The sequence below is a fragment of the Bos indicus genome, chromosome 15 (assembly GCF_029378745.1).
Source record: "Bos indicus isolate NIAB-ARS_2022 breed Sahiwal x Tharparkar chromosome 15, NIAB-ARS_B.indTharparkar_mat_pri_1.0, whole genome shotgun sequence".
In the NCBI taxonomy this organism is placed as follows: domain Eukaryota; kingdom Metazoa; phylum Chordata; class Mammalia; order Artiodactyla; family Bovidae; genus Bos; species Bos indicus.
In genome coordinates, this window is record NC_091774.1 from 33970999 (window position 1) to 33987061 (window position 16063).

At 41.0% G+C, this 16063-nt stretch overlaps 1 protein-coding gene across 4 annotated transcripts in view; it reads left to right on the forward strand.

Annotated features, from left to right (window-relative positions):
* Positions 1–13043, forward strand: part of JHY (junctional cadherin complex regulator) — an 86058-nt gene extending 73015 nt beyond the window's left edge. For 3 of the 4 annotated variants that reach the window (XM_070803559.1, XM_070803561.1, XM_070803560.1), the window contains 3 exons: positions 6408–6488; positions 7257–7385; positions 9548–13043. In XM_070803559.1, the coding sequence (XP_070659660.1) occupies positions 6408–6488; positions 7257–7385; positions 9548–9745 (408 nt within the window). In that variant the 3' untranslated portion in view covers positions 9746–13043. The remainder of the gene's footprint in view (positions 1–6407; positions 6489–7256; positions 7386–9547) is intronic. The other variant, XM_070803562.1, reaches the window with a different exon arrangement.
* The last annotated feature ends 3020 nt before the right edge of the window (positions 13044–16063 follow it).

The following is a 16063-nucleotide window of genomic DNA, read 5'->3' on the forward strand; positions in this document are numbered from 1 at the left end:
CAAGATAATAGGCCTGAGCACCGTCCCTCTTCTCCTGGCAGTTGTATTGTGACTGATTTATGAATACTCAGCATTGTCCATGCCACTGAATCCAGACGTCAGGCAGTGAGAGATTAACCCAGCGCAAGGGATGACAAACAGTATAAGAATATCCACTGCGACCTGCACAGAATAACTGCCTAAGGAGTTCTCTGACAGCTGTGCAGAGCTGAGCCATAGTAATTAACTCGTGTGTTTGTTGTCACAGACAATCTGGGTATTGCTGCTCGACTGCTTCTAAGAAGAGGTTTATTTGGATTAAATTTAGTAACCGCAGAGCAAATTTCCTTCCCTTGCTGTTCCCCAGTATTGGAGACATTGTTTTCTATCCCATCACTAAGTAACTCTCTCACCCTTACACATCTGAGGAATGTTCTGGGGGAAAGTCCTGCAGTGTCCCCCCACATCGGGGCATGACCTCTCAGAGTTGACACAAGTCCTCCCGGGGACAGTTGATGTCATTTTCAGCTCAGGCAGCTCTTGCCCCAAGTTTACAGTAAAAGTCCGTCTTGTAGCTTGAAAAGCATGATGGATGGCTGGCAGAAACCTTCCACCAGGAAATCCTATGCCGAACTCTGCCAAAGTCATGACCCATGGACACCAGTTCCGAGGGGCTGGTCTGGCCTGGTCAGTCATCAACTAGAGCCAGAGCTGGCTAATGTCAGCCCATGGGCATCTCACACAAAGACTAGCGGTGAACCCCACTGGAGATTTGTTGAAAACGTGCTTTTATTTTCCTCATGTTTGGAGACCTAATGAGACTATATTGTTGATGTAATTTTAAAAAATTTGAGGGCATCACGCTGTCGTGACCCTTTGGTCTTGTAACAGCCAAAGAGAGGTAAATCAAAGTAAATTCTAGGGATTATTTGCTCATGACAGCCTTTTGAAGAGACAGAAAGTAGATTAGTGGTTGCCTAGGGCTGGAGGGAGAGAGGGGAGGGGAGTGATTGCTAATGGGTATGGGGTCTCTTTTTAGGATAATGAAAATGTTTTAAAACTGGATTGTGGTGACTCTTGCACAGCTTGATAGCTACACTAAAAACTACTGACTTGTACAACTTCAAATGGGTGATTGTGGTGGTGTGTGAATTTTATCTCAATAAAGCTGTTGAAAAGATTTTTGATGGAAAGGGATCAAACAAAATTACAGCACTGAGAACCAATCAAGATTACTTGAGGCTAACAAGTGAATCCAGGATTTTTCATTGCCGGTCACCCAGAACAAACTCTGTCAGGAGCCCTGGAGCTCCCTTGAGAAATGTCCCTTCTTATTTTCGCTGGCAGCAGCTCAGCCTGTCAAGGGGTCAGTGGCGTTTGGAGATGCCCCTTTCCGTCCACACTCTCTCTTTCGCGTCAGTCTGAGTACTGGACCCTCAGTTCTGTCTTCCTGTGACCGCCATGACGTCCAATCCAGGTGATATTAAGAACTTGGACGGGGCAGCAATAAGCAATTACTCATGCTTCACAATCTGTCTTTTGTGAATCGGTGGGATGATTAAGGCTAAGCTGCTTCAGACTAAGGCTGTGATTTCTAGGCACTAATCATTTCTTTCTCTCAGTTTTGGACAAATTGGATTTGTGACTTGGACACGAGTGGGTTCCCTCTTTTTTCATCTTTGATTTACTTTGGCAAATAGATATGCTGAAAACAGTGGCACAGGTGGCAGAGGCCAGGTAAAGAACAAATCCGCAGTTGCCAAGAATAGGATATCTGAGCTCATTTACCTACAACAAATCAGCAGAGGTTTTAAAATGTAATAATACTCAGTGTCATCAAGATCTGCACAAAAGGAGCATTCTTCTGCCTCCTCAACGGAAGTGTTCATGAATGGCCCTGAATACGTTCACAATTCTGTTTCAATAATCTCACTTCTCTTCAGAGAAGCGAAGAAATAATTCAGAAGTGAGAAGAGAAGAAATACTTGTGAAGAAATAATGAGTGGCCTACAAACAGTGCTCATCCCTGTGTGCATGTGCATGCGTGTGTCAGTCGCTCAGTTGTGTCCGACTCTGTGAGCCCATGGACTGTAGCCCACCAGACTCCTCTGTCCAAGGGATTTTTCAGGCAAGAGCACTGAAGTGGGTTGCCATTTCCTTCTCCAGGGGATGTTCCCAACCCAGGGATCTAACCCACGTTTCCTGCATTGCAGGTGGACTCTTACTGTCTGAGCCACCAGGGAAGTCCCCTCAGTTTTCAGATATTATAAAAAATTCTGTTGTTGGGGAGGAAATTGAGGCACACTGACCCCCTACCCCAGGCTTCTATTTGCCAGTCCAACATCTAGCATACACCCTCCTACTCTCCACCCCCAGCAGAATCAGCTGCACACAGACAGCCTTTTGCCGGGGGCAGGGTCTCAGGAGCCCATCTGGTGGCCTGTTCTGGGGGAGGCTGGCCAGGGTCAAGGGCTGTGGGTGGGGGAGCAGGAGGAGGGGTGTGGTTGGAGGAGCAGCTGCTGTGTGTGTGCATGGGGGGCAGTCAGTGCTGAATAGGGGACCCCAGCTGGGGTTCCACAATGATCTATACAGTCTATGGAATTCTCCAGGCCAGAATACTGGAGTGGGTAGCCTTTCCCTCCTCTAGGGGATCTTCCCAACCCAGGGATCAAACCCAGGTCTCCCACACGGCAGGCAGATTTTTTACCAGCTGAGTCACAAGGGAGGCCTGTGCTCCTCCCTAGGACACCTTAAATGTTCAACATTTGGAGAAAGCACTAAATAATTCAACTACAAAGAGACAATAGCATGTTAAACACAGAAAATATTCAGTGGCAGGGAAATACAGTGTCATGCTAACCTCAGTGAAAAATAAAATAATTTGTAGCATAGGGACAATTTTAGAAAAGTAGGAGCAAACACATCTAAGGGCAGGAAGCAGCTGTAGTGGTTTTTCTGGGTGATGACTCCATTCTCTTAAAGGAGATTTATGATTTTTAGGTGGCTTCAATGAACACTGTTTCTTCTATATACTTAACATTATTAATGTCCTAGTCATTTTAGTCCAAAGCCTTCTTTGACCCTGATGCTGGGAAAGATTGAGGGCAGGAGGAGAAGGGGGCAACAGAGGATGAGATGGTTGGATGGCATCACAGATTCAGCAGACATGAGTTTGAGTAAACTCTGGGAGAAGTGAAGGACAGGGAAGCCTGGTGTGCTGCCATTCATGGGGGTCGCAAAAAGTTGGACACAACTGAGCAACTGAACAACAACAAAGCCTTCTTTAAGAAAGGATCTTCTTTGATCTTTTAGGATTAGATGCACTGAAAGAGTTTTGACTATAAATGTCATTATATAATATAATGTTATATTAACATTCTAATAAGGCAAATACTATTTACAGAACTTTCATCCTTGCAGTGTAGAACTATTGCCTAAATGGCACATGACTTTGGCCCTTTGAAGCCCCAAGATGCACTACAAAAATTCTGTAGGACCATAGAAATATTGCCTTCAGCTACAAGCCATAGAATTGCTATTTACAACAACTCAAAAAATTATTGAGTTCATGCTTCTTACATATAGTTAATTCACAAGCAGGTGGTTGCACTGGTGGTTCCAGAGCTCAAAACATCAGAACCAGTATTTATGATTCTCTTGTTCTTTTTTCCCTTTCCTGGCCTTGAGACTGCTGTTAGCTCCAGAAATTACATCCATGTTCAAGACAAGATCAAAGGAAAGGGGAGGGGCTGTCGCAGTCTAAATAAAAGTTTTCCAAGATGCACCCTCTAGCTCACACCTCAAAGCCCAGAGCTCAGTGCTGGGATCTGGGGAAAAGAGAATTTGGCTCTAAGCCTGGGAAATAGCAATGGAGAAGCTAAGTGATCTGACCTCCAGGTAGTCAGTCAATAGTCCCTGTGAGTAGTAACAGTTGATCCATGTGTATATGTAAATTCACTGTTAAGATTTGAGAATTATATGCAGTAACTATATGATGAAATGTTCCATTTTTAAAGTCTCTTGACTATCTCTGCCAAATTCTCTCTTAGGAAAGAACACATTAGGTATAGTGTATATACCCACTCCAGTATTCTTGGGCTTCCCTTGTGGTAAATGTGGGAGATTCGGTTCAATCCCTGGGTTGGAAAGATCCCCTGGACAAGGGAAAAGCTACCCACTCCAGTATTCTGGTCTGGAGAATTCCATGGACTGTATAATCCATGGGGCCACAGAGTCAGACTTGACTGAGCTACTTTCGCTTTCACTTTTCAATAATTAACAGGAACTTTCAACATTTAGAAAAATGCCTTGTCATTAGCATATAAATAGGTGGTACCATGTACAGTTCAGAACTGCCACCTCCACGGTATGGCTGTTTATTCTAAGCACCAATTTCGATGTGCCCCAAGATCACTACTGTCACCCAAACCATATCTTTGGCATCATCCTTCCTACCCTTCCCAGGTGGCACTAGTGGTAAAGAACCTGCCTGCCAGTGCAGGAGATGTTAGGAGACGGGGCTCAATCCCTGGCTTCGGACGATCCCCTGGAGGAGGGCATGGCAACCCACTCCAGTATTCTTGCCTCTGGAGAGTCCCAAGGACAGAAGAGTCTGAGGGGCTACAGTCCATAGAGTTGCAAAGAGTTGGACATGACTCAAGTGACCTAGCACGCATGCACCCTTCCCAAGGAAGACAACGAAAGGAGCTCACAAATTAAAGGACACGGTTTACCACAAGGGCATCTGCTGCAAATAACAAGTCAGATTTCCCGTCAAAAGCAGGAATTTGGGGAAAATCCCAATCTACCCCACAATCAGGAACACCTTAGTATTTTTCCTGCCTACTACTGTGCTCGTGTCATAATTTAATAATTAAATGGCCTTGTTTTGTATCATCCCTTTAAATATGCAATGGTGATAATAGTTATCTTATAAAATACCTGTGAAGTGAAGTGAAGTGAAAGTTGCTCAGTTGTGTCCGACTCTTTGTGATCCCATGGACTATACAGCCCATGGAATTCTCCAGGCCAGAATACTGGAGTGGGTAGTCTTTCCCTTCTCCAGGGGATCTTCCCAACCCAGGTCTCCTGCATTGCAGGTGGATTTTTTAACAGCTGAGACACAAGGGAATCAAAATTACCCGTACCCTTCAACATATCCAGAATCACACTGAATACAATGAATTTCTCAGTGGGTCTTCCTTAGACTCTTAAGCTTTACATGTTTCCGTTCTTTTGAATTTTAACATCAGACAGGGCACTCTGCCTTTGAAGCAGTGTGCTTACCTGAGTCATTTATTGATAGATAGCCTCTTCCAGGGAGATCATTTGGTTCAGTGAATGGTACAAAACTAGACACACTTGTCATAGTAGCAGCAAAGTAGGAATGTGTCTGTCATGTGAATGTGTCTGTCATGTTAAAAATATTAATAGCAAATCTACCATATGACCCAGCAACCCCATTACCTACCGATCATGTACCCTGAGGAAACCATAACTGAAAAAGACACATGTACCCCAATGTTCAAAGCAGCACTGTTTACAATAGCCAGGACACAGAAGCAACCTAAATGTCCATCGACAGACGAATAGATAAGGATGATGTGGTACACATACACAATGGAATATTACTCAGCCATAAAAAAGAATGAATTTGAGCCAGTTCTAGTGAGGTGGATGAACCTAGAGCCTATTATACAGAGTGAAGTCAGAAGGAGAAAAACAAATATAGTGTATTAACACATATATATGGAATCTAGAAAAATTACGTTGACGAACCTATTTTCAGGGAAGGAATGGAGACACGGATGTAGAGAATGGATATGTGGACACAGTGAGGGAGGGAGAGAGTGGCATCAACATATATATACTATCAGGTATAAGATGGATAGCTGGTGAGGAGTTGCTATGCAGCACAGGAAGCCCAGTCTGGTGCTCTGTGATGACCTGGAGGGATGGGATGAGGGGAGAAGAGGAAGGCTAGGGAGGGAGGGAATGCATTTATAATTAGGGTTGATTCCCATTGTTGTATGGCAGAAACCAACACAACATCGTAAAAAAGTGTTTAAATATTTAAACTAAAAAAATAGGGGAAAAAGTTTTTTAAAAAAGTTAATAACAAAGCAGCACTTTACTCACTTGAAATTTTTTATTTATAATTTTCAGAATTTCAGTGTTTTTTATTGCAGAAGTGGAAAAGTCCACACACGTCAGCCCAGCAGCTACAAATTACCGAGGACACTGTTATCAATGACAACCATTAAAATGGAAGAACTGTCAGGACACACCCACTCCCCCGAGGTCCACACAGGCCACCATTCTTCATTTCGCCTCTCCCCTTTCTCACGTGGCTATGACAACTCGGAAGGGGAGGAGGGGGGAACATACAAGTCTCTAAAAGAAACTCTCTCTTTGATTGTATTTTCAAGAGCTCCAAGCTGAAAGGTTATCAGAACAGAGACGTGAAACTTGGAGGCCTGGGACCTGACCTTGAGTCCATCAGAGACAAAGTGAGTGGGAGGTACCTACAGCATTTCCAGGCTCAGATCTGCCCTTTGTCTTCCAGCAGAACTGTATAGAGAGACCCCCAGAACCAAGTTCTAATTCAAACATCTCGCTCTGAATAGAGACCCCTCTGAAATAGCACTGGTATTAATAATAAGCCCCGGGCACTCCTTCTACCATGAAATAAAATTACTCAGCCAATGTTGTTTTATGTATCCAGCTTTTAAGTTAGTTTTAAAGGCCCAAGCAGAAAAGTGGGCACATGCCCATGAAAAGAGATGTGTGTGTTATGTGGTTGTTGGGCTTTCCCAATAGAGTTATCTTTATAATACTGAAGAGTGGCTACAGAGAAGACACTCAGGGTAAGAGTTTCCCCCATGAAAAGTGCATCCACTTTATTCTCTTTCCTCTAGTGAAAGGAGATCTTCATTTAATGTGTTTTAACTGCAGTTGCACTCAAGGCATAACAAGAGAGTAGAGTTCAAAGTTGGACGCAAGAATGAAAATAAATTGGGTAAATGCAACAAAGCAGAGGCTGGATGCGATTTAGCCCCTGTTAAAGGAACACTGGGTGTATTAGTCCCTCCTTGAGAGAGAATGATTTCTAGGAGAAACATTAATTTAACCATTTCACTGCTGTCACACGTGGTAATCCCATTTCCCCTGTGCTAACGATACTGTATGCCCAGCTCACCAAAATTAGTGTCACTTGAAAGAGAACAGAGTGATCTAGCAGGACCTGTGAGTCACTCTCCCTGCGCTTCTCTGAACAGATGCAGAAATTAATACAGCAAAAGGAATATGCTAAACAAGTGAAGGAATACAATATGAAGGCACTATCCATCCCCTCAAAGCCACAAACAGCAATTACTGAAAATAAATCTGCTGTCCCGCGGCAGAAGGTAAGAAACTCACCAAGGCAGTTCTCTGTTCAATTAGAATTAAAAGGAAATCTGTGTGACCTCATGACTTAAATTCCCCACATCTTTTGAACACAGAGGATGTTTTAGCTACTACCATTCCTGCAGCACCCCATCATTCACAGATATTGATGTAAAAGTGATACACCCACATATGCTGCTGGAAGGTTAGAGTCTTTTTCCCCTGAGGGTCACTATCATTTTTAGTCCTCCATGTGTTCTCCTCCTAGTATTTCAAGTTTGTCACATAAGAATTGAATGCTTAGGTGGTTTTCTTTCTAAAAGAAACTAGTAATCCTGATTAATCATCAATTTCCTTTTCTACCACTAAATAAGTTTTAAGAAATTAGCATCTTCTTGCCATCTCTGGGTGCCGGTGTCAGAGGAAAGTCCTTGATTGTTTCAAGTTCACTCCCTACATTTTTCCTAAGGGATGGTACAACAGGTATAGGTTCCTCTACCTAAGAAAATACTTTGGCCACTTGATGCAGAGTTGACTCATTGGAAAAGACCTTGATGCTGGGAAAGGTTGAGGGCAGGAGGAGGAGGATGAGATGGTTGGATGGCATCACTGATTCAGTGGACATGAGTTTGAGCAGACTCTGGGAGATAGTGAAGGACAGGGAGGCCTGGTGTGCTGCAGTCCATGGGGTCGCAAAGAGTCAGACATGACTGAGCAACTGAACAACAACCCAAGAAAAATGATTTCATAAAATACAGAATGTTCTCCCTCTCAGAAGTCATCCAACTCTAAGTTGTGATGTGAATGAAATACTTTCTATGGGGACACTGAGCTTTGCAGTGCAAGTCTCTGCCTCAGTCCCAACAAGGACGTGGGACCCTTTGCATGAGGGACAAGTGACCCTTTGGTGCTTTTAGGTATTTGTACTTCGTGTTCTCTTTCACAGACTCTCATATTTTCTATCTATTGCCTTTCTTCCTCAGACCTTGAAGACCTCAGTCCTCTTGATTGAGTTTCCATGGTGCCACTTTTTCTTTTTTCTCCAAACCATTATTTTTTTCATGAAAAATTCAAGGCAGCAAGTCTATAATTAGAAATTCCAACAGAAGTCACCTACACACACAGAGAAGTCTGGAGTTTTCTGTTTGGGGAATTTTACCCCTTCCAGAACTTACATATATTGTATCTATCCCCATTTCAGCTCTCAGGAAACTCTTAGTAAAATGTAAAACTAGGGAGGGGAGATAAATTAGGAGTTTGGGATTAACATATACACCCTTCTACATATGAAATAGATAAACAACAAGGAGCTACTATATAGCACAGGGAACTATATTCAGTATCGTGTAATAACCCATAATGGGGAAGAATCTGAAAAAGTGTGTGTGTGTGTGTGTGTGCGCGTGCGTGTATATATGTATATATATATAAACAGAATCACTTTGCTATATACCTGAAACTAAAATAACATTGTAAATTAACTATACTTCAATTTTTTAATTTTAAAAAAGTATTAAAACATATAAAGGCAGATTTAGAAATCATATTTAGTGATCTCATTTTTATTGTAATGCCTTTCAGAACAGCCCTGAATAAAAGACTGCCTTTTTTCAGTATCCAGGTTTCTATAGGTATACTAAAAAAAAAAAAGAAAAAAGAATTTTCAACCTCTAAAGAATACTTGCTAGAGGTCTAAGAGCCAGAAACAAGAATAGTTGGTATAATAATGGAGGCTCAATTTTATCTCAACTACAGTGATGTCTTTGGTCTCAAGCTATAACAAGTCCTCTTTGGATGGAAAGGTCTGTTAATATCGCCTTAATAGAGGTTTGGTTTTAATAAGACTGCCAGAAGCTAAATAGATCAAACACATAAGAAATCTATTTTCAAGCACTTTAATAAAGCTCAGTTTTATAAAGAAAACATCCAAAGGCACAACTGTGTGTATCAGTCTTCAACTCTTTTTCTTCCACAGCATTTTGTTACATGGTTCATTTTATTTAATCTGTGTGTTATATTGCATTATTTGTATTTTCCATTTGGTCTCCATTTCCACCTATGTCTTAGTATATTACCTGTAGCAACAGTCTCCATTTATATTATCAATAAACCTTTTCTAAGACTAGATTTAAGGAATCCAGGGCTCCCTTCCCATCTCAAATAAACTTTTATATGCTTTTAGGCTTTGGAATATGCTAAGACCATCCCCAAACCCAAACCTTCAAATCTGAGTGATCAAGCCTCAAAAGAAAAGAAAACTCCAACCCATGCTGGAAAAGAAGACACCTTACCTGAAATCTCACTGCTGGAAGTGCTGCAGAACAGACACGAAAGGGAAAAACAGGCCGTGGCTGCTTTTAAAGTCCTTCACATTGTATAGACAACATATGTGTTGGAGACCAGAGACACTCGGGGAATGGACATGGAGGAGAGAAACTCCAACTTTAACTGCTCTGCATTAAGTGATGACCTCACGTCATCATGTAACTGCAATCCATGTTTGCTTTGTATAGGATTTAAAATATGGAGCCCTAATTACAATGCGGTGCCATATTTTACTTTTCAGGAAGAAAAACTATTTTAATTATTTATTTTCAAAATCAGTTAAAACTGGGGCTGAATAAGAACTAGGGAATAAAACCTTCTAGTTTTCTATCAGCTCTTCGAATTTCTAAAATGATGGCTACCTTTTCTCAGCATAATGAAACTCTTGAAGTTACCCAGAAATAAATGTATCTACTTGTGTTTATTTCTCATTTTTCTGATAAGAAAAAAAAAAGTATGAACACTTCAGTTTCTGTTGAAAAGAACTCAAATGGGACTAAACACAGGTAAATTTTGAGATGTCGTTTCCAAAATATTTCTAACATCTCTCAATATTTTAAAGGATAAAATCTTTTAAATGAAAGTGCTTCAGATGTGCTCACTCAAGTAAAACCAATCTCAATGCTGTTCTAACAGAGCATCAAGACATTAATCAGAAATCTACCAAGGCCAGGAACGCTCAAGTTAGGCAACTCTGAGATACTTTTTCTCAAAGCTACTTACTCAAGTCTATAAATGCGCTGACCATCTTGCCATCACAAAGATCTTAAAATATCCTCAGGTGTTTGCTTTCACATAAAAACACTGGGTAAGACAAAAACATCCCACTGTGTACTACTGAATGTCAATATTCATAAATATTTTTTTACTTTTTAAAAAATCTTTTGAAACTCAATACACACTGTAAAATTCCCAGGTCTTAATTTACTGGAGGATTTAATTTTTCTGACTTGCTTGTACTAGGTGGGCATTGCATTCTTAGATGGCTATATCTAGAAATGGACACATTTAACAATAGTACAGTATGGTGTTAATCACTCAGTCATGTCCATCTCTGCAACCCCATGGGCTGCAGCCCACCAAGCTCCTCTGTCCATGAAATTCTCCAGGCAAATCTGTTTCTCTCTACAGGTGGCATAAGGACTAGCTTTGGAGATTTATTCCTATGTTGTATACATCTACATATACTACAACATGGTAGAAAGACTGTACAAAATTTAATTTCCTACTGGAAATAGAATTGAAGGTCTGGAACGATAACAAGTATCTGAAGATAAACAGTAAGTTGGAGCACCCTGGTTCAGTAGTATTGGGGAAATCAGAGCATATATGAGGAGTTAGTTCAGGAAAATCATAGCCCAAGCTCCTCCTAAAATGTATTTATAAAAGAAGCAGACCCTTCAGGTTACATGTTCAAAGATTTTTCTAAAAACATGAACTAGAACGATTATTTTTTTAAATTTAAACTTGCTCTGGAAGATAAAGGAAATAATGCATATAAAGACATTTCCATATTTCCATATGTAAAGGGACAGGGTAAGTTATTTAAATGTTCCATTTCTATTAAATTATCTTAAAGGAATTTAGAGCTTGGAAGGGGTTTATCTTGTTCAAGTGTCGATTTTTCGGAAGAGGCAATGATGATCAAGAAAGGGTGTGCCTCTGAAACCCTTCAGTCCTACAGTGGGAGAGCAGGCAGGTCTAAACTCCAGTCTTTGAACAGCCAGGGCAGCACTGTTGGATTGATTGATTGTGATAAGAGAGAGCCCTTGTTTCTCTGTGTGAGCAAAGAGGAATTAGCTATATATTTCAATTTGGGATGTGAACTTCCACCATTAAGTTCCATTTTTTAGAAATATGCATTATTATCTATCTTGCCTTTTTAACATGCACAATCTGGCAACTTCATTACTAAAGTTGTAAGAGACGTCTACAACACAACTCAAATATTGACCAATAAATGAGATGCTATTACAGTTTTTTTTTTTTTTCCCAGAACATTTAAAAACCTCCCCTAACCATTTCTCTCAGCCTAAGCATTAAATCCTTCAGTCATGTTCACACACATCAATGCCATTTAGAACCCACACTCCACTGAAGCAGGCTCAATGAATCAGTTGATACCAACATTTCCCAGAGACTGTACATCCAAGGCAAGGCTTTACCATCCACTAAGTATGACCCTGCTGCTGCTAAGTCACTTCAGTCGTGTCTGACTCTGTGCGACCCCATAGACGGCAGCCCACCAGGCTCCCCCATCCCTGGGATTCTCCAGGCAAGAACACTGGAGTGGGTTGCCATTTCCTTCTCCAATGCATGAAATTGAAAAGTGAAAGTGAAGTCGCTCAGTCGTGTCCGACTCTTAGCGACCCCATGGACTGCAGCCCTCCAGGCTCCTCCGTCCATGGGATTTTCCAGGCAAGAGTACTGGAGTGGGGTGCCATTGCCTTCTCCAAAGTATGACCCTAGTACAATTAAAATTCTTTGTACACAGGGGCTTCCCTGGTGGCTCAGTGGTAAAGAATCCGCCTGCCGATGCAGAAGAAATGATTTCAGGAAGATCTCACATACCCCAGAGTAATTAAGCCTATGCAACTAAGCAACAACTATTGAGCCTGTGCTCTAGAGCCTGTGTGCCCCAACTACTGAAGCCTGCGTGTCTAAAGCCCACGCTCCCCAAGAAGAGAAGCCACTGCAGTGAGAAGCTCACACACCACAACGAGAGAGCAGCCCCCACTCTCTGCAACTAGACAAAAGCCTGCACAGCAACAAAAGACCCAGCACAGCCACAAATAACTTTTTAAAAATGGGACGCTTGCTTTTTTAAAAAGTTCTTTGTACCCAAATACTCAAAGTGACAGGTAGCATCTAAAATGACTTTAGCTAAAAAAAAAAAAAAAGAACATATTTGCTGAAAGTTTGGGGGTCGAAATCAAAGAATAGCTCAAAGTAGGCTTCCTCTGACCCCAAGTCATCCCACAACCATAAGATCCAGCAGAACGTCTCTAACATCTAAGCAGGATGTCATGACACTAGCACAGGACAGAGATTCCAAGAACAGTGGGTGATGAACACTTGTTGGCTCCTCTCAAGAAAACTGTACTAATAACACTGATCTTCTATAGACCCAATCGGATCAGTCATCAATTTTTACAGTATTTCTGTTTCAGATATTTAGGAAATAAAAAGAACCTGCCTATCAGAGGGCACAAAACTATAAACCTGAGTGATAAAATGATGGAGGGCCTGGATTTGACCAGATGTTAGATAAGCCACTGAAAGATCTAGTGTCTAATCCGCCTAATCTCTATGCTGCTGCTGTGAGCTGGTATAAATAAAGGACCTTTAAATCATGAATGTTCTCTTATTATAGCTCCTTTTGTGACGTTTTTCCATCTTGAGTTTCCAACAAGAGCATCCTCCTAGAGGGAGCTTTTGGACAAGTAGCTGAATTTAATGACAGCTGTCTTCATGATATTGTTCTGTATGGTAAGGAGTCTCCTGGGAGTTATCTAGAAACCAACTCAAGAAAAGACAATATTGAGGAATAAAATAAAAGGTAAGCGTAGCAAAAGCACCGAAGTCTAATGGTTCCAATCGGGGCCTTATTATTGGTTAATGAATCATTGTCAAAACATCACAGCAAACATGAGCATGCACAGCCTACTCTAGTGAGAAAACGACTCTTCATCCCAACAGTTATTAGCTGGGAGTTGTTTGAAAACACATCCAGTAATTAGAACAACACTGGAGCTAATTGAGAACTTTGAGTTGATAGCAAATAGTCTATAATATCAGACAGGATAAATTCAGGGGGGATTCTTTTTTAACTACTGATTGAAAAATTGCATAAAAAATGAATTGAATTTGGGTGACAGCCTGCACATATCAGGACAAGTTTAACTAATTCTAAGATGTGCTTCCAAACATATATTACTATTAGATTAGAAGTTGCACTTGAAAACATAAAGTTCTTAAGGAAAAGTTAAGGTTGCTTTCCTAAACATGCCTTTTTAAAGATTATCTTTTCCTATCAAGAATAAACCTTGAATGCGAGAGATGGTGAAGGCCAGGGAGCCTGGCGTGCTGCAGTCCATGGGGTCACAAAGAATCGGGCACCAACTTAACGACTGAACAACAATAATACATATTTCATCTCTCAAGTATTCTACAGGAGGACTATAGGACTTATCCCTAATGCTAACTACGTTTTCATAACTTCTATTCCTAATGGGTAAAAACAGAAAGACAAAAAGATACAGGAGTGCTCCATTTACTTAGCTCTTTTCCTAGTGAAAAAGGATTTGAAACAATAGCATGAGGTGATGTTTTTTCATTATTGCAGATTTTGTTTATCCAATGTCTCACTCCCATTATATATCCTTGATTATAAGAAATTTTTTACATTGTCAGACAAAATTTCTGTACTATAAAGGCAAAAAAAGGAGAAATACGTATTCTAATAAAATGTTCACTTAGATATTCATTCCACTTTTTTTTTTTTTTTCCGGAGGCGATGTCTCCACTGGCCTCAGGAGAACTGGGAACAAGCGACGCCCCCTGCAGAGCCTAGCCACTCTCTCCCCACCTCATTCCACTTTTTAAAGCATATGGAAGTAGGATCTCAGAGTAACTAAAAATCTGATATTCAGAACCGTCCCCTCAACCCACAGCCTCCAGACTAAGTACAGTATTTGTTTCTACTCCCCCTCACACTTCATTAAGCAAAACCACATATCTTTCTCACAAAGGTACTGAGAAAACACAAAATGTCTCCATTTCCCAGGCAAACATCCATCCAATGGACAGCAAAAGGGCTTGGATAGCAGATTTTTCTTTCATTCATCAATTTACTCATTCTTTCGTCTGTTCATTTCATTTCCCCATCTGTCTTAAAGATACCCATTCTTCATGTTTTGTTACTTGATTTTGATTTAGTGGAACAGCTGGAAAGTTGAGGCTTTCCCAAAAGGTTATGGAAATATCACAGTGTGAGATGCAATAAGATGCAAAGTGCACAGATTTTTCAGGTCTCTCCACCACGTAATATAGGGCCTCTTTGGGTAAAATGAAGAGAAGAAAAAAGAATTTGGCGGCAAGGTTTATCTCCCCTGCTGCCTCTCTACTGCCTTTTCATTGTACCCTTGCAAACCCGAGCCATGTAAGTAATTAATTTTCAATAAGCTGAATAAATGATCTTCCACTATTAAGCAACTCTAACAGGTCGAGAGGATTACAATGATGTGACTATCTCAGGCAAATATATTTAGTGACGCCCTGGAAATATCTGATAAGATGTCAGAAATTTTCTTTAATGAGCTCAGAGAGACCCAACCGGATATGGAGGCTGCCAGACTGGCTTTTCAGAGCACCTCTTGTCGCTGGAGTCCCAAGCGTTTGCAAGAGATGCTTAAACTGTAGGTATCCTAAGGGCACAAATTTGACAGTGGGAGAAATAACCTTCAGAAATTTAAAATCCACCAAGTATACCTGTTATCCTTTGAGAAGCTGTTTATACAGGAGAAGGAAGAAGAAAATGAATGTCCAGTGAGTAAAATCCCTGTAGATATCTACACTAAATAATTTGGGCTCCAAATGGACTCTTTCCTCTGTGGCAAATTTGCCTCCTAAATTAATCCTTACACTTTCTTTTTTGCCATCCAGACAATGATCGAAATCACTCTCATGAAACCTGATTGGCCTTACCCCGGATCTCCAACCCGTCACCTGGCAGCAATGTCTTTTCCCATTTCCCCTGCTTCCACACAATGGTGACACTTTGAAGCAGTACCAAGGATGCCGTCTCTACTTAAAATTGATAATCTAGCATACAAACCTCAAGCACCCATTTTTAATGAAACCTTTAGATGAATATCAAAGAACTATTTGCCATGTCTAATGTTTTAATTAGATTATATTCTCAATTTAACCCATTAAACCTCCTTTGATGATGCCCATATTTAGTGTTTAGCCTCAGATGCACGAGGTAATGAATACTGGACCTTTTGATTTAATGAGAATTTCGGCTCTTCCAGCCTGCGCCTCTTTGTATACCTTTTATTTTGCCAGCTATAGAATTCAGTTAATTGAAGGGGTCTCCTACCATCACACATTAAGGAGTATAAATTAGCATGTCCATTCTGATTGGAAAATGCAAGCAGACAGTTTTGCTTTGATCTGAGGACTGAGCTGAAGAAGGCAGCAGCCCTCTGAAAATGAGCTGATGGCCTTGTTATCAGGGCAAAATGTAGATGCGTCCGTGTGTCACAAAACACTTAATGTCTTAATTGATCACCTTCCAATTCTCCCTGTCCTGTGTGCAGCATTCTCTTTGTGAGCCTGTGCGCACACGTGTGCACACATGTATTTGTGT